The sequence below is a fragment of the Mustela putorius genome, unplaced genomic scaffold (genome assembly GCF_011764305.1).
Source record: "Mustela putorius furo isolate JIRA1106 unplaced genomic scaffold, ASM1176430v1.1 tig00003867_pilon_pilon_pilon, whole genome shotgun sequence".
Classification (NCBI taxonomy): domain Eukaryota; kingdom Metazoa; phylum Chordata; class Mammalia; order Carnivora; family Mustelidae; genus Mustela; species Mustela putorius.
The window spans coordinates 12,444,857-12,463,428 of record NW_025422019.1 but is presented as its reverse complement, the minus strand read 5'-3'; the positions used below and the strand labels follow the sequence as shown (position 1 = coordinate 12,463,428).

At 35.0% G+C, this 18,572-nt stretch overlaps 1 protein-coding gene across 2 annotated transcripts in view; it reads left to right on the top strand.

The window, feature by feature from the left end:
• DPP10 (dipeptidyl peptidase like 10) overlaps positions 1-18,572 on the top strand; it is a 1,364,876-nt gene that overhangs the window by 1,038,093 nt on the left and 308,211 nt on the right. For both annotated transcript variants that reach the window (XM_004773359.3, NM_001310171.1), the window contains 1 exon segment: positions 15,361-15,435. In XM_004773359.3, the coding sequence (XP_004773416.2) occupies positions 15,361-15,435 (75 nt within the window).

Sequence of the window (18,572 nt, the reverse complement as noted above, 5' to 3'; positions counted from 1 at the left end):
TCAACCAGTAACTTAGCATATGGTCTATTCCTAGAGAGTGTTTCATATGAATTTTAAGGTCGACCAATAACTTAGCATATGGTCTATCCCTAGAGAGTGTTCTCTGTGCATCTCCTAAGAATATATATCCTGCTAATGATTTGTCTGTTAGATTTTTTGCTTTATAATGTTCAAGTCTTCTTTTTCCTTATTGATCTTTCACCTAGTTGTTCTATCTACTAATAAAATTGGGGTCAGGAAGTCTAATCATTACTGCTATACTGTCCATTTTTCCCTTCAATTCTTTTGATTTTTCTTTATGTATTTTGGAACTCTGTTATCAAGTACATATTTATTTACAATTGGTGTATTTTCAGATGGAAGTAGTACACAAAAACGGTACCAACATATTTCCATTTCTTCTCTCTCCTTTGCATTTTTATTGTCATACAAGTTATGTCTTTATACATTTTAAGCCTAAATACACAATTTTATAATTATTGTTTATGAAATCATCTTCTTTGCTTTTAAAGACTTATTTGTTTATTTTAGAGAAGGAGAGAAAGCTAGTGAGAGGAGGGTTACAGGGCAAAAAACTCAAGCCGACTCCTTGGTGAGCAGGGAGCCTAATGCAGGGCTGGATCGCAGAAAACTGAAGTCATGACCTAAGCTGAAAGCAAGAGTCAGCTGCTCAACCAACTGAGCCACCCAGGCATCCCTGTATAGCTATCTTCTTAAATATATAGGGGGAGAAAGGAGTTACAGTGTATTTGCTGCCTTTCATAATTTCCATGCAGGTAAGTTTACTGCGTCATTTTGTTTCTTCGTGTGGATTCAGGTTATAGGCTAGTGTCCTTTAATTTTAGCCTGAAGGACTCCCTTGAGTATTTAGTATTAGTAAAGACTCTAGTATTTAGTATTTCTTGGAGTACAGGTCTGGTAGTAACAAATGCTCTCAGTTTCTTGTATGTTTGTTTTGGTTTTGTTTTTTGTTTTAATTTTGTTTTTGTTTTTTTAAATCTTGACATGCTTAATTTTCTCGGAATTTTGAAAGAATGTTTTTAGCTCCATATAGAGTTATTTGTTGATGGTGTTTTTCCTTCAGTACTTTGAAAATGCCATCCTCACATCTGACATCTATAGTTTCCTTTTTTTTTTTTTTTTGAAGATTTTATTTATTTATTTGACAGACAGAGATCACAAGTAGGCAGAGAGGCCAAGCAGAGAGCCCGATGCAGGGCTCGATCCTAGGACCCCAGGATCATGACCCAAGCTAAAGGCAGAGGCCTTAACCCACTGAGCCACCCAGTTACCCCTGACATCTATGATTTCTTAAGAAAAATTAGCTACTACTTTTATCAAGGATCCATTCTGTGTGATATGTTGTTTTTCTCGTTGCCGAAATTTTTACTGTGATTTTTGACAATTTGTGATTAGGTAAGCATACTTTTGAATTTATTTGATTTGAAATTTGTTGAGTTTCTTGAATATGTATTGCATTACTATTTTTCATTAAATTAAGAGGTTTTTACTTACTATTTTTTCCTCTTCCTATATCTCTTCTCTGTCTTTAAACTTTTACATTCATTTTATATTCTACATTCAGTTTTACTGAAATAGGAAGGAATATAAGGAATTCCCCAGTGTAATATAACTAAGTATAATAGTCTATTCCCATTTCAATTAGATGTTCTGTGTAAAATAACAAAACAATTTTCATCATGAAAAAAATAAACAACTGTCTTGATCAACCTTTCTTCCTTTCTTCCTTCATTCCTTCCACTCACCCCCCATCCATCTGTTTATTTTGGATTATTGACTCTTTGATTTAACTGAATGATTGTAGTTTCCTAGTGTTATTGCAAATAATCAATGATCAAGGGTTATTATATGAATTGGGGAGACTGTGATGAAAATCCTACCCTTTACCAGCTATGCTGTCTGACATTATGAACCTTTTCCAGCCTACTTTAAATACCTGAACTATCCTTAAATAGTTCTCTCTTATTTTTGGAACTTTAAAAAATGTTCTCAGGACTCAGTTGTATATACTATTGATTTTAACCAAACATTGAGAAAGAAAAGGGTACCCAAGATAAATGAATAATTGCATTATAATTTTAAAAAGTAAATTATGATACAAATATGTATTTCTACCTAAAGAAGAGGTAGAATCATATTTTATTCAGAATGAGAGATTTTATTCAGAATGAGAGATTACGTGGCTCAGTGGGTTAAGCCTCTGCCTTGGGTTCAGGTCCTGGGATCAAGCCCTGCATCCCGCGCTCTGCGTAGCAGCGAGTCTGCTTCCCACTCTCTCTCTGCCTGCTGCTCTGCCTACTTGTGATCTCTTTCTCTGTCAAATAAATAAATAAAATATTAAAAAAAAAAGAATAAGAGATTATGCACATCATTTTCTTTGGCAATACCATGTGGTATTTATTTTAGAAGAAAAATACTTAGAAAAACATTCTATTTTTTATGAGGAGTGGTAAAGTAAGATTTAATTCATATAAATACACAGTAATCTTGTATCCTTACATATGCCCTCATATGTTCTTCCTAAAGATAAAAACAAATTCACATTGTAAGTTCTCTTTGTTAGGAACGAAGCACTTACCTTTATAAGTTTTGAATTAATCAGAGTTTATATTTCTGTAATATAGTCCTATGGTCTTCTTTTTTCCCTTGGTCATTCCATAATTTATATATGTCCTTAAAATATTGACGTTTAGTGGATATTTTAATAAAATATAATAAAGAATACAGATATTCTTAATCTCTCTCATTGACATTTCTAAACACAATAGAATGAAAATATAGGGTTAGAAACTATAAACAGTTTATTGAATTATCTGAGAGTCATTAGCTACATGTGGCTATTTATATTTACTTTGAAATTATTTAAAATCATATGGAATTTTAAAAACCTATCTTTGGTCACATCAGCCTCATTTCAAGTGTTTAATAAACCAAATGGAACCAATGGCTACCTCATTAGACTATGTACAAACAAATATTTCCATCATCACAGAAAGTCCTATTGGACAGAGTTGCTACACATGTGCCTACACAGTGAAAATAAAAGCTTCCTTCCATATTACTCATTATCCTTTTTGAATATGTCTGTGTATACACTGGTACCAGGTAATATCAATGAAGATGTCTGTACATCTTCATAGGTCTGTACATAAACAATATATTTCTAAATATATAGCCAACAGAAGGATTGATGAAGGACAAACGTTAATCCCGTCTTGCAGAGGAGCAAGAAGGAGGATAAAGTTTATAGTTAAACAAGCACATTCAAAGGACTCATCTAACTAACAAGGGGTGTTTCTGGGAAGAGAAAGGAGTGATAATGGATAAGGGAAGCAGGTGGTTCCACCCTGAGCTGAGTGTTCCTGGGTGCTTGGGCTTCCCTGAAGCAGGCGTCGCTCTACCCTGGGCGGGTGGGCGTTCCCGGATGCCCGGCTTCACGGTAGTATATGGTCCTTCTCCGCAAAGACCTGTTGCCAGTATATGTATATCTTAAGGCCATATCTAAATGTGCTTGGCAACTAGTAAAGGTTACAGCTTAAGTAACAAATTGTTCCAAGGGGCAGCTGCAGTTATATAGATTTTCTGTGTCATGTACTATGTATTTATTTCCTGTTGCACATTTGTGAATATACTTGGCAACCATTTTTGAAATGTAGATGTAGGCTAAATTCATACAGTAGTATTGCTGTGTCAAAAGAAAGGTCAATATGAAATTTAATACTATCACATTGTATTAAGTCCACCAATGGTGTATGATATTGCCTACTTCTCTACTCTTGCTGTCTCTCAGTCTTATGAACATTTTTTATTAGTATCAACTTGGCTGATGAAAAATAGCCCTTAATTGCTATAAGATGTATTTACTGAATTATGAGTGAAGTTGAGCATTATCCTGCCATATGTTCATCGGTAGTTGGTTCAGGTTTTTTTTTCTAGGAATTCCTTTGCGCAAGCTTTTCACATTGGGTCTTTGCATTGGTACTCATGAGCAGCAACATTTTTTCTTTAGATATTTCCATTTATCCTTTATCTCAGTGGAAATACTCATTCACTACCTTTTGGAAAGTCCAGAGGAAAAAAAATTTAAATCTATTAATTGTTATGTATCTATTATTAACTGGTAGAAGAAGAAATAAGTAAGGAGTGTTATTAGAAAGAGAAAGAGGTACCGTGGGAAAAGTTGTAGATAAATGACTGTAATGAACCCATTCAGCCATAAGTACCTGTTTAATAAAGTTTAAAAGCATTATCTGTCCTATAAGACCTTGTAAATATAACCCTTAAGATTTTCCCTTGATTCTCCAAATGCAATAAAATTCATATTAAAACAACAAAAAAGAAATGTACAAACTGAATACCTTCTTCATGCCTTTGGTTTAAAACAAGCTTCATTGGAGATTGAAATATATACAGAAAAGTTATTGATATTTGTCTTCTCTACATTTCATGAGAAGATTAAAGGTATTAACAAACATTTCTGAGAAAGGAGACTATACAAGGAAAGATTTTTTATTTGGGGCATTAAAATGTCCTGTTAATCAATGATAACTCTTAAACTAATTTTTTTTACTCTGGAAATTATTTTTGTGTCCATCTTTGGATTTCTGAGAAATGTGTAACAGATCTCCTAAGCACAGTTGCGAAGACACCAGCAATGTTGGCGGCTGTGACTATGAGATGGGAGAAAAGAACCCAGTCCTTCTGAGCAGGGGGTTTGGGCTCAAGACACTGAATCTGGAGGCAGTTTTTGATTGTTTCTTATTGTCATTCCAATGGATGTGAGTTGATCCTACAGGCCTTTTCTTTCCCAAATAAATGGAAAGTGCTATGCCACCATGGAAGTAAATTTGAAATGACTCTTTTCCTTTACTCTAGCCATTTACGTTACCAGGGAAGGGTCATGTATGATATCTCTGCTTTCAAATAGATACTGACAAATGAGAAGGAAATGGAGAATCCACTTATTATTTTGAGTCTTGAGCATGACTATTAAAAGATAACTTATTAACAGAAATACTGATGTTCATAAGCTGAAACCCAATCCTTGTTATTCTTTGGCTATTCATATAATTTTCATATTCAGAATCTTCTTTAAATATCACATCCTTATATTTTTTGCTATTTGTATCCTGTATTTATTATACCGTCATGTTAAAATTGGAGTGTACGAACAGATATTTTAGCATACAAAAGAATGTCAGGTAGTAAATGATAAAGACATGGGAAAAAACATTAATTAACCAAAAAAAAAAAAATAGTGTAACTAATATATAAAAAAAAACAAAACTCTTCCAATTCTGTTGAAAAATGAACAAAATATATAAGTAGACTTTTTACAAAAAGATACATTGTTGGAGAACAAATAAATGCTTAATGTAATTCATAAACAGAAAAATAATGGTCAAAAAGGAGATTGCACTTTACATCTATCCATTTGGCAAGGTTTAACTGGGATTACCAAATGTTAGAAAGAATGTGGAGAACAGGGTCTCTTACTCATTGCTGACAGGAGTGTAATTTGTGTTTTTACTTTGGGTAACAGTTTGTCATTATAGTGTGAAGTCGAGTATTCACATGCCCTACAACCCACAAATTCCTCTCTTTATACCGTAAGAAAATGGTTGCTTGTGTGTGTCGGGAAACAAGAACACAGAGATTTATTCAGTCATAGTTGCACACAACCCCTGGTGTCCTCAACTGAGCTTAGGGTCAATTCATGGACATTTCTGAGAAAGTGGACAATAAAGAATGACTTTTAGCTTTGGACCATTAAAGTGCAATTTAGTAAATGACAACTCAGTTTTTAAACTAATTCTCTCTGGGGATCATTTTTACATCTTTGGGTTTCTGGTGAATATCTAACTCAGTGTGTGTGTGTGTGTGTGTGTGTGTTTGCCTGAGTACCATATTTAGTCTTAATTGACTTTGAACTCTAAATAGAGGAATTAGGCAGCCCGCAACTTCTTATACTTCCCTTTATCACTCAGGATTCTGTTACTGATTCATGCAAATTTGCATTTAGCTGTAGTTCACTTATTTTCATGACTGCTTATAAGATATTCCATTCTTTTCATGTTATTTTCATGGTTATATGGTTTATCATTATTTTTATATATTACAATATATTGGTTGTTTATCTGATATTCTGATATCTACTGGGGCATCCTGTATTTTTATTTGCCAAATTTATCATGAATTGTACTATGTCATGATGGAAAAGTTGTGATTAATCTAATTCTTTAAAAGATCAACTCCAGGGCACCTGGGTGGCTCATTCGGTTAAGGGGTTAAGGGTTTGCCTTCAGCTCAGGTTAGGATCCCAGGGTTCTGGGATCGAGTTCCTCATCAGGCTCCCTTCTTAGTGGGGAAGCTTGCTTTTCCTCTCCCTCTGCCTCTTACCACCCCTCCCCTGTTCCTGTTCTTTCTCTCTCCCCTTTCTCTCTTTCTCTCTCTCTCAAATAAATAAATAAAATCTTTTAAAAATGAAATAAAGTAATGACCCTATTAATTAGGTCTGTGAAATCCTAGTCTCTAATATTTATCTGATGGAATATTGTAGCAAGAATAGACTGAAGCAGTTTGCTACTGCAGAGCTCCAGTCTACCCATCCAATGATATAAGCATTCTATTGAACATATATTAAGCCATGATGTGGAAAACTTCTGATGTGATTATTTTTAGGACTTCCATAGCTTTTCATATCTTTCTATATGCCCTCTTCTTTTCTTTTTTCTTTTTTTCAATTGAAGAGTATTTGCATTATTTTCAGGTGTATAACTTAGTGATTCGACAGTTCTATAGGTTATGCTATAGTGACCACAGGTGTAGCTACCATCTGTCATCATACATCGCTGTTACAATTCCACTGAGTATATTCCATATGCTGCGCCATTCATCCTCGTGACTTACTCATTCCATAACTAGAAGCCTGAATCTCTGGCTCTCCTTCAACCAGGATCTCCCTGCCCCAGCCCCAACTGCTCTCCCCTGTGGCATCATGAGTTTATTCTCAGTATTTATGGATTTGTTTCTGCTTTTTGTTTGTCCATTCTTTTTTTTTTCTTTTTTTAGATTGCACATGTAAGTGAAATCATATTTTGTTTGTCCTTCTCAGTCTGACTTCACTCACTTTACAATATCTTCTAGATCCATCCACGTTGTCACAAATGGCAAGATCTCATTTTTATGGCTAAGTAATGTTCCAGTGTGAGCGCGCATGTATGTGTGTACATTCATACATAAATTGATGCCACCTCTTCTTTATCCACTTGTTTATCAGTGGACACTTGGGTTTCTTCCATGTTGTAACTCCTGTAAATAATGCTACTGTAAATAAGCACATGGGTGTATGTATCTTTTCAAATTAGTGTTTCCATTTTCATTGAGTGAATGAATACTCTGTAGTGGAGTTACTGGATTATATGGCATTTCTATTTTTAATTTTTTAAAAAAGATTTTATTTATTTATTTGACAGACGGAGATCACAAATAGGCAGAGAGGCAGGCAGAGAGAGAGGAGGAAGCAGGCTTCCTGCCGAGCAGAGAGCCTGATGCGGGACTCGATCCCAGGACCCCGAGACTATGACCTGAGCTGAAGGCAGAGGCTTAACCTACTAAGCCACCCAAGCACCCTCTATTTTTAATTTTTATAGAAAACATCTATACTCCCTTCCATAGTGACTCCACTACTGTACATTCCTATCAGTAGCGCCTGTAGGTTTCTTTTACCCCACATCATCACCAACACTTACTATTTCTCGCCTTTTTGATTCTGCCATTTTGATAGGTGTAAAGTGTTATTTCATTGCAGTTTTGATTTGCATTTCCATGATGATAAGTGATGTTGAGCATCTGCTCATGGGTCTGCAGGTCATCTGCATATCTCTGTTGTCCTATTCTTTAGTCCAGCTGAACTAGAATGTAACCACTTAAAAGAAAAATATGTTCAAAATATGATGATTAGAAAGCCTGACAATTTGAAGTCAGTAAAATAGCCCCATCTGAACCTCCAAGAAATAATTTATATAAATATACAAATTAAAATATTCCTTTCCTTCTCTCTCCAGCCAATGCTTTTCTAATTTATTGACTTTTTGGGAGGAAGAATATTGACACGCTTCTCCTCAAAAATCACCTTGTCTGCCCTTTTTTAAAAGTTATTAATAGAATTCAGAGACTATTAGTTTTTGCCATCTTATTAAAAATTTTAAAAAATGTTTGTTAAATGTTTTAGTGTATGGTTTATGATCCAGATCAATAAATATTAATTTGGCCGTTCACATTTATAGAGCAATAAATATATATGTGATATATATAATATAAATGATATATATATTATATATATATGTGATAGATGTAATATAAGTAGCAATAAATATATATACTCTACAGGGGTTAGTAGGTATCAGTTCATTAGTCTTAAAAACTACCTACTTGGACCATGGCAGTTTGTGGAGTTAGTTTTACAAAATATTCTAGTATCAATAAGATACATGGTTCTTAGAAAAAAAGAAAGAGACCATCTATTATATTTATGCAACATGGATACCTTGGGTATCACAAAGAAATATAATCCAAACACTATACTAACTAATTGGGTAGCTAAGAGAAGACAATGTGAAGAAGAAATACACAATAAAATATTTGATTTTAAAGTTCCCTGCATATAAACACAGTTATGGCTATAAAGAGAAGTCATGGCTTTATTTAAAGCTACAGGGTAAAAACCTATTTGCCTCTTCCTCATTCATTTCTTTGAAGACAGGCAGAAAAGGAGAGCCAGTTCTTAGCATCATACCATGGACTGCATGTTGGTTTGCCTTCTTTGCTGGTCTTCCTTGAGCTTCTTTGCCCTAGTATCACTCAGTTAGCTGCATGGTGACCATTTTCCTCCACTCATCCATTTAACTGTTTTTTAAAATCCTTCTTCATGTGTATTTAATGGTCTTTTATGGACTGCAGTGTTAAATAAACTTATTCGAAATATATACTTCACATATTTGAAACATTAATATTTTATTTTTCTAGAATAAGAGATGAATTTTCTTAACATTTTCATCAGGTATCAATACACTAAAAATGAGATTGGGTAATGGCCCAAATTAATTAAACATAAGGTGTGTGTGTGTGTGTGTATGTGTGTGTGTGTTTGTGTCTGTAGGGAGTTCGGTAGGTTGGAGGCTCAGAGAGGAAGGAAAGATCATAGCCCCACAGAGACCTACCTTCTTGTTTTCATTATTCTTTATCTGTTAAAGATAGACCCTCCTATGCTTTAAGGCTTAGAGCATTATCCAACTCAAGTTCCTGGGCCAATTGTTTTTTGTTTTTTGTTTCTGCTGTATTTATTTATTTTTTTTTCTAAGTAGAGATGCTTATAAATATTTTTTATCACCAACTTGTTACAAGAACTAGAATAATACTCACCCAAACTGGACAGTTCTCATGCTTCTATCGTATCTCACTCCTAAGGTAGCCCAGTCCTTCTTACCAGTTTGTGCTGATTTTAACCCCATCTCTGATTCGTCTCCTCTCATTCCATTCTCTCTCCACCTCAAGTCATCCAAATGCATGTTTTATATTTTCTGATTCTTCTGACATTTAAGTTTGTATTTAATGATTTCTTGCCATGATCTTCAGTATCTGACATCTTGGAACACTATCATTATCTTATTTCTACCTCTAGTTATAATGTTTCTGACAAGAGTGAATCATTGCAGTGGAGCCTCTTAATAGGGGCATTACTGTAGCAATAAAAGATGTAAATCGCAGTTGCAAACACCCTAGAAGTGCAATCATGAAACAGTGATCAATGATTAGATGAACTGCATATATAATTACATACATAAAAGGTCAGATGAATCACTTGAGCTGAAAAGGACAGGAAAGGTTTAAGAGGGAGAATTAGAATATTTTAGAGAAATACAATTTGAATAGGGAGCAGATAAACTATTGAAAGGATTACAGCAAGTGGGGAAGGTTGAACAAAAGTACAAAAAAAAGAAAAGAAAACATGAACATTTAAAGAATAAAAGTATTAGTAAAACAATTCTTGTGATACCTGCATTGTTACTGATCCATTCCTAGTAGAACATGCTGTTTTGGGGATTTTATCCCTTTTCTTTGAAGGGGATGGGTTTGCACTGAATATAAACTTTTATCTAATGCTCTGTGTAACTGATTAATTAAAGGCAGCTCCTACATATATCTCTTAAACTTGAGGTTTTTACACAAAATATCAAGCTTTCCCTGTTGGATACTATAAAAGGACTAGAATCATAACACGTCTAAAAATGGCATGTTTCAAAATTTCCTCAAAATAAGCTTTTTTTTTTCTCTTTCCCAACTTAAGTTGTAATAGCAACATTAAGCCAGTGGTAAAAACTTGAAATAAAAATTGTTTTGTGTACTTCCTGTTTCTCAGTGTTTAGATCTAATTATTAAATTCTTTTGTTTTTATCAACTGTCTCCCTTGAATGTGTTCCTTCCTCTCTATGCCCTTGTTTCATCCTTAACTTCTTGGCATTGCTTGCCCAAATTGCCTTGAGAGCTTCTTACCAGAGCTAATGACTTCAAGATGTCATCAGATCCAGATCATTTTTTACCCACTGCCAGAGTAATTGCTCTAAATTCATATCTGATTTTGTTGCTTTTTTGGGCTCTAAACTTGACCATTCATGAAAACAGTGATCAGCTCTGCTATATTCGTGTTAGCAATTATTAGTACATGCATTATTAATATTGGCAGTAATCCATAGGGCTAGCCCCGCATCTTTCCAGTAATCTCTTTAAGCTTCTTGTGCATTTTGTTTAGCTTATTCTAATAACATAGTCTATATTTTCATTTATCTGGAAAACACTGGATCATGAATTTTTCACTTACAGTACCATAAAATATATGAAAAGAATACCATTCTATTCTTCATTTCTTTAAAGAATGTTTTATTTGAGAGAGAGAAAGCATGAGAGAATGAGTGGAGGGAGGAGTAGAGGAAGAGAAAGAATATCAAGCAGACTCCACTCTGAACACGAAGACCTATGCTGCGCTGGATCTCACGACCCTGAAACCATGACCTGAGCTGAAACTGAGAGTCAGGTGCTTAACCGACTGAGCTACCCAGGTGTCCCACCATTCTGTGCTCTAAATCTCATTGCACTGTCTTCTTTCCCTTCCTTCAGCTTTACGGCAATTATTATTTTTCCCAAAATTAGCAGATTGATGGCCCCCAGGCAGAAATTGATGTCTGTAAATATATTTAAAAGTATTGGGCTATTGTTAAAAATCAGAAGATTATAAATTAAAATCTTGATTTCTGGCTGATCTTGAAAAAAAATGTGGAATACTAGAATACTGTATCACTTTCCTATAAGATGATGCTTATCTGGAGCTTAGGGACTACCACACCTTTTAGACAGTCTGACTATTCCTTTTACCCTCTTTATACCCATATAGCTTAATTCTGCCACTCCATATCCAGTCCCTTTTGGCTTTTGGGTTTGAGACTCCTACCCTACTATGGACCATAGAGAAACAGTGCTTATCTTATCTTCTCCAATATGGGATGGAAACAATTCTAGTGAATGTGGTTTCTCAACCTTATAGCACTCTCAGTCTGCTGTGGTACTGGTCATATTGTGAATGTTCAATAAATACATTTTGGTAGAACGGAATGACACATACAAATGAGATACAAAAAAAAATCTTTCCAAGCTACCCAGAAGAACACATTTTTTTTTCTCAACTTGATCAACTGTCTTGTCTTCCTCATTTAATTGGTTTCATTAACCATGTGCATGATTATTTTTCTGTTTGTCCTACCTCACTTGGCTTTAGTTGAATGTTCCTGGATGGCAGAATTCATGCATTTTAATGTCCTTTGTGCCATGTCTGGAGAATGCTCTCATAGGCATTATTGCTAAATAATACTAATAAACACACTAGAAACTATTTCTGCATCCTTCTATTTCTATAGTAATTAAGTGACTGAATATGCAGGTAACATAATAGTGTTATTGGCAACACTAATTTAAAGTCCTATCAAGTTGAGTCTCAACCAGAACTATGCTAATGTCTGTAATTAGGGTCAATGTAGAGCAAGGGGTCTCCTGTGGCTGCAAGAAAGAACAAATCTCTGGGATGCAACAGATGATACCATTAAAGGCTGTATGAAGGGGGATTTGCCTGAGACTTCTGGTGTCCCTTGACAAAGCTGCATGTACTGTCAGCGAGTTCCTTTGCAGCATCAGTGATCTGCACACAGCTCTCTCAATTCAGAGAAGGTTCAACAGCTTGGGCCCCTGAAAAGGTATTTGGAAAGTTTCCCAGTTTGTGTTCTGCATAAGCTGGAGGCAGTATAGTGATAATTAATAAAGTGTCAGACTAGATAATTGTAGGAACTGTAAAAGATACTAAAATGTTGTGACCAGAGGCGCAGACACACCTGTGAACGTGTGAAGTTAATTTGTGTGAGGAACATCACGTGAGAGTGGATGAGGACTAGAAAGGTGAGATGTTCTTTAACTAATTCAGATGGGGAAGCGCTCTTCCAAAAAGTAAAAAAATGGAGCTCCACTGGTGGGATAATGCAGGGTTTATTAAAGGAGTTCCTGCTGTATTCTTTTGTTTTGTGTGCTCACCTGCTTGACCAATTTTTAAATTACAGTAAACCTCCCCTTACGGTGTTACAATATACCTCTTGGTAGTATAATGTTGAGAGACATGAGACCTTGTTTCTTCATTTTCACCCTAAATTTTGTGTATGACTAGGGGGCCTCCAGGTGACTCAGTTAAGCATCTCCCTCTTGATATAGGGCTCAGGTCATCTTCTCAGGGTCCTGAGATTGAGCCCCGCATCTAGCTACATGCTCAGAAAGGAGCCTGCTTGGAGATTCTCCTCTCCTTCTCCCCCTGCCCCTCACTGACCCCATCCCTGCTTGCTCGCTCTCTCTCTCTCTAAAATAAAAATAAATAAATATATTTTAAAAATTCTGTGCAGACCAATTTCCATCAGATGTCTGTACACAGTAAGTTAATGACAGGAAAAGGAATATAAGGATGAGGGTACCTATGTCAATACTAATCACGAGAGGTTGAGAACTACAAAATTATGAGTAATTTACAGAGCTGATGATAGATGAATGGCAGCTCTGTTGTGGTCCTTGTTTGTTGTTATTTCTAGTTTTATTGAAATAGATTAAAAATGAAAACTAATACCTTTAAGATGCATTACTGCCAATGATTATTCTGACCTTCTCCTAAAGTCTCTTATACAAAGGCTGTATAAGATAGATGTATGTAGGCAAAACCTCCAAATCTTAGCATTGCCATAGAATAGTATTTTCTTCCAGACCACTCTGTTCTCTTGCCTTTCTGGTTTACAGGTTAACTATGTTATTCCAACACAATTTCATGACACCATGGGTATCCTACAAGTTGATTCAATTCTAACTAACCAGAATTAGTATAGACCCTCCAGGTTAAGGACTCGGTGACTGACCCCATTCAGATGCCACCTGCATGTCCCAAGTCTCCAGGCTACCTGCATTTCAGTATAGTTTGGCTATAAATTTGGTGGTTCCCGCAATCTTCCTTTGATAATTTGCGAGAAAGATACAGAAAGTGCTATACTTATGAATACTGGTTTATTTTAGAGGCTACAAATGGAGAGCCAAATGAACTGGTAAATAGGGAAAGTCCAAAAGTGTCCCAGCATAGTCTCTGTCTCTGTAGAGTTGGGAAGTGCCATCCTCCTGATATGTTGATATATTTACTAATAAGGAAGTACCTCCAAATTTCATCATTCACAGATTTTTTTTTAAGAATTTATTCATTTGACAGAGAGAAGCACAGCGAGAGAGAGAGAGAGAGAGAGAGAACAAGCAGAGGGAGAGGGAAAGGCAGGCTTCTCTCTGAGCAGGGAGCCCGACGCTGCCGGGCCCAGTCCCAGGACCCCAGGATCATGCCCTGAGCCAAAGGCAGATGCTTAACGACTGAGCCACCCAGGCACCACCATCATTCACAGATTTTTATGGAGGTTTTCACTATTGGCATGATTGGCCACATCATTGGCCACATGATTGAACTCCATCTCCCATCCCTCCATCTGCCCTGACCTCCAGTTCGCACAGAAAGTTCTAATTCTTTAATCAGATGGTTGGTTCCTTTGGTGGGCAGCCCCTTCTCCAAAAGCTGTCTAACCACCCTCCCCCCACCTCTACTCCTTGAGTCATCTCACTGGCATAAACCAAGTATGGTCAGAGGGAGCTAATTAATTAATTAGTTAATAATGAATGATATTCCTATCCCTCAAAATTGCAACATTTTAGGAGTTTTATGCAAGGAATCAGAGAAAAAGACTAAATATATTTTTTTATTATACCACGCAAGCTTCTTTCTCAAATGTTAATTAGTTGGAGTTTCTTGTTTTTTTCCATTGTGTTTTGGGGGTTTCTAAGTATAAAAACCCTTACATCACCCTTTTTCATTTTTTGCAGACAACAGACTTGTAGAAATTGGCCTGGCATAAGGTGTATGAAATTATTTACATATGTATTTCTCTGCCAAACCCATACAAACTAGTCTGCCTATAATGTATATGCAGTCCATTTTGTCTTTATATTTTGTAGACTTTTGATGCATTAAGTCAACTTGTTTGACTTCTCTTTAGATCTGAAATTAAATGTAATCTTTATTTCAGATGAAATTATTTCTCTACTCTCAATGCATTTCTCCTTCACTTTATTTTCAATTCTTTCTGACATCTGGCCTATTCAATGATAGAATTATAGGATCAAAATCAAGCAGTACAGTGTAGTTATAATCAAGTACAATCAGTTATTTGTGTTTTAATTAAGTTTACTGTGGGAGTATCCTCTAAAGAGATTCTGTCTTTAATATGAGTATCTTCTTTTAAATACAAGTATGCAACCTATAAGAAAACAAAAGTACAAAGAGAAAAAACAGCATGTTACTGTTTCTTTTTTTTAATTTAATTCAACTTGCAAATATAAAAGTATTTTGCTTATGAAGTTGTGATTTTTTGCCTTATTTATTATAATGAAACTATTAACATAGTCTTTAAATGATAACATGTAAAAAAGATACGTTAGCAAATTTTCTTCTTAATGAAATGTCTAACATAGCCTCTAAGTTTGTATATCCATTTGAATAATCATACATTAAATATATAGATGTATATGCATATTTATAATAAGAATGAAATCACTGTGTTGTGATGTGAACTGAGATCTTTTAAATTATCTACCTACCCAAATTCATATTAATGTCTCTGATATTAAGCTTTTCACTGCTTTCATAACTTTTTTTTTTTTTTTAATTTCTAGGTAACCTTCAAAGCATCAAAATACTCAGTTTCACCAGATTTGAAATATGTTCTTCTGGCATATGATGTCAAACAGGTAAAGTAATGATCTTTGAAACAGGTAAAGTAATGATCTTTGAAAAACTTTTCTTTGTGATGCATTCAGGTAGCAAGTCATAGTTTTACTTGGTCTTCTACTCACCTAGAAAAAAGTTGGCATATCCAGTAGATGCAGGGTAATACTGAAAACCAATATTGCATGAGAGGTTTGGAGAAAGTGTCCTGTCTTCCACACCAAGCTAGCAAATGCCTGCACACTCTGCTAGGTGTGTGTGCCAGTCCTAGTCTGTTTCCTTCCGGGGTGGGTGTGGCAGGTGGTTAGCAAATCTGACAAGTGAAGGCTTTTGCATTTTCAGGACAGACTCATTATAACCTAAGTGTGGGAGTTTCCTGATGACTCTGCCCTGATCTGCAGTGTGTATAATGGGAAAGGACTTGTGAAAACATTGATTCACGTTATGGACAGTGGATTCTTTGGTGGTATTTGAGCATAAGCCTTGTGAATATAGAAAATTATGAAAGTGGGTCAAACCAAGGAATCAGTTCTGAACAAACAAAATGTTCTAATTGCAATTAGCATTTCATTACTCTGTGTCAGCTCTACAGCACACAATTAGAGCAATATGTATGGCTGTTGAGTGTTTTGTATTTAGATATAATTTGCACTGTTAAGAAGCAAAGTAAATGTTGAAAGGCAATTCAGCAGATGAGTTTCTGTAGAAAATAAATGATTGGAAATCATTCAAGAAATTTTTATGTGCTCCAAGACAATAAAAATTTATAGACTTAAGGCAGGAGGCCTCATAGAATGCATTGAAAGGCTTTGAGCACATGAAATTTCACAGTTCAGAAGACTTTCTATGTAATGACTTTAGTCTTTGGTCTTTTAGAGTACACATGTGCTATGCTTTCAATATATTTATATATTTTTATTTAAAATAATTTGCCCTGCAAAAAGCAGGGAGATTGTAATGGAAGACATCTTTCCCTATTATAAAACTCAGCGCTTTTACTTTAATTTTGCTTTGTAATATCTCTATTCGTTGTGATTCTGAAAAGCACATGTAATAGCAAGAGAAAACACTTGTTTTATAATCAACATATTACAATTTCCCAATTTTTAAATAGTATTTATCGAAAGACTTTTAACTTACTGTAAATTTGTATTAAACTGATAATGAACTTAAGAAAAATTGTATTTCTGTAGACACAATAATCAAGACTATGTGGAATGAACAAAGAGATAGACATAGAGATCAATGCAACAGAATAGAGAACTAAGAAACAGACCCATACAAATATGCCTAAGTTATTTTTGGCAAAAGTGTAAAAGTAATTCAGTGGAAGAAAAAATACACTTGTGTAAGTCTTGCACTATATAAAATCTCAGAATGGTTTCTGGGTTTAAATGCAAAATGTAAATTTATAAAACTTTCAGAAAAATCAAAACAGAGCAGAAAATCAGTGTTATGTAGGAGTAGGAAAAGAGTTCTCAAACTATACATCAAAATCACAGTACAGACAAGGAAAAACTATTGGCCTGTAAAAGACCTTGCTCTGAGGATGAAAATCTAGCCTATGTCTGGAAGAAGATATTTGCTGTTTCCATATTCAACGAAGGACTGATATCTAGAATATATAGAAAAACTCTCAAAATTCAAGTTACAAAAACCAAAACAGCTATTCAATCAGAAAATGGACAAAGACGTCAGACATTTCATTGACGAGGACATACAGATCACAAATGAAGCACATGAAGATGTGTTCACATCGTTAGCCATTAAGTAAATACAAATTGAAACAGCAGTGAAATATCACCACATGCCTATCAAAATGGCCAAAGGAAAAAAAAATAGTGTCTACACCAAACCAGAGCAAGCACCAGGAAGTTAGGTCATTCATATGTCCATGTTGGGCATGTGTAATGGTTCTGCTACTCTGGAATATGATGTATAAAATTAGGGAGACTGGATATTTCAACAAGATGCATCATGTTTATCAAAAAGCACAGTGAACACCAGAACCCACATATCTATGGGCCAATCTTAATATTCTTATTTTTGCTTTACTTCAGGAAAAATACATATATTCTATGACACATCAAGCTCTGGAAGTGAGAGGAAGCTATTATTTTAATAAGTAAAAAATAATCAAGCTAAATGTCACACAGTCTTAGACTACTTCATTCATTTTGTTTTGTTTTGCTTTGCCTTGTTTTATTTATTCATCATATATTAGGAGCAAACTACCAAGCTAGACATAAGGCATGGGGTGTGTGTGTGGAGGGGGGTGTGAGTGTGCACACATGCATGCACATCTACGTCAAGAAGCATACAGTCAGAGGCAAGATGATACAAACACATATCCACTATACATAGCATTGTGTGAGGTATTACAGGAGTGGTAATATTAAAGAATAGAGAATATTTCCATTCAAGATAATCATGCCTGGAAAGGAAGCATAGGGTAAGATCTGAAGAGCAACCAGGTAAAGACGAATAGAAAAGCTTTCCAGGTGGGCCCATAAAACAGTGCTTCATGGAAGGAGCATTAAGTCCTTGAGGAATCACACTTAGTTCAGACTATCTAGCTCACTGGTAAAAAAACAAACAAACCAACCTATATACCTACTGGAGACTCCAAATTATATGTTGAATTCCATTTTATTCTTCACAGTTTATACTGAGAGAACCTTTGGGATCTGATGGTTTTAGAGTAGTAAAATGCCATTTTTACTGTGTGTATGTCTGACTGTATGTGTTTGTGTGTGTGTGTGCATAACGCCCATTAACAAAGATGGAAAAAGAAACTCATACAAAATTCAACCACGTAAACACATCCACTAAAATTATTTTGGTGTGTTTTATTCCTTTTATGCCTTTGATATGTAAAAGTAGTAAACAGAAAGTATCATACATTAAACATTATTTTAGGCAGGTATTATTATCCTGATTTCTGAGAGAAGTTAATCTCAGAAAAGCTGAAAAATGCAGGATTTGATGATTAAGAAATTTATCTAAGATCTTTCAGTTAGGAAGTTATAGCCACACACTTATAAATTGGCTTATATAATATTTTGTCTTTATTTTCATTATAAGGCAGATGAGCTGAACCAGAAAAACAGAATCAAAAGCTAGATTCCAATGACTTACAGATTCTCCCTGTTGTTAGTTG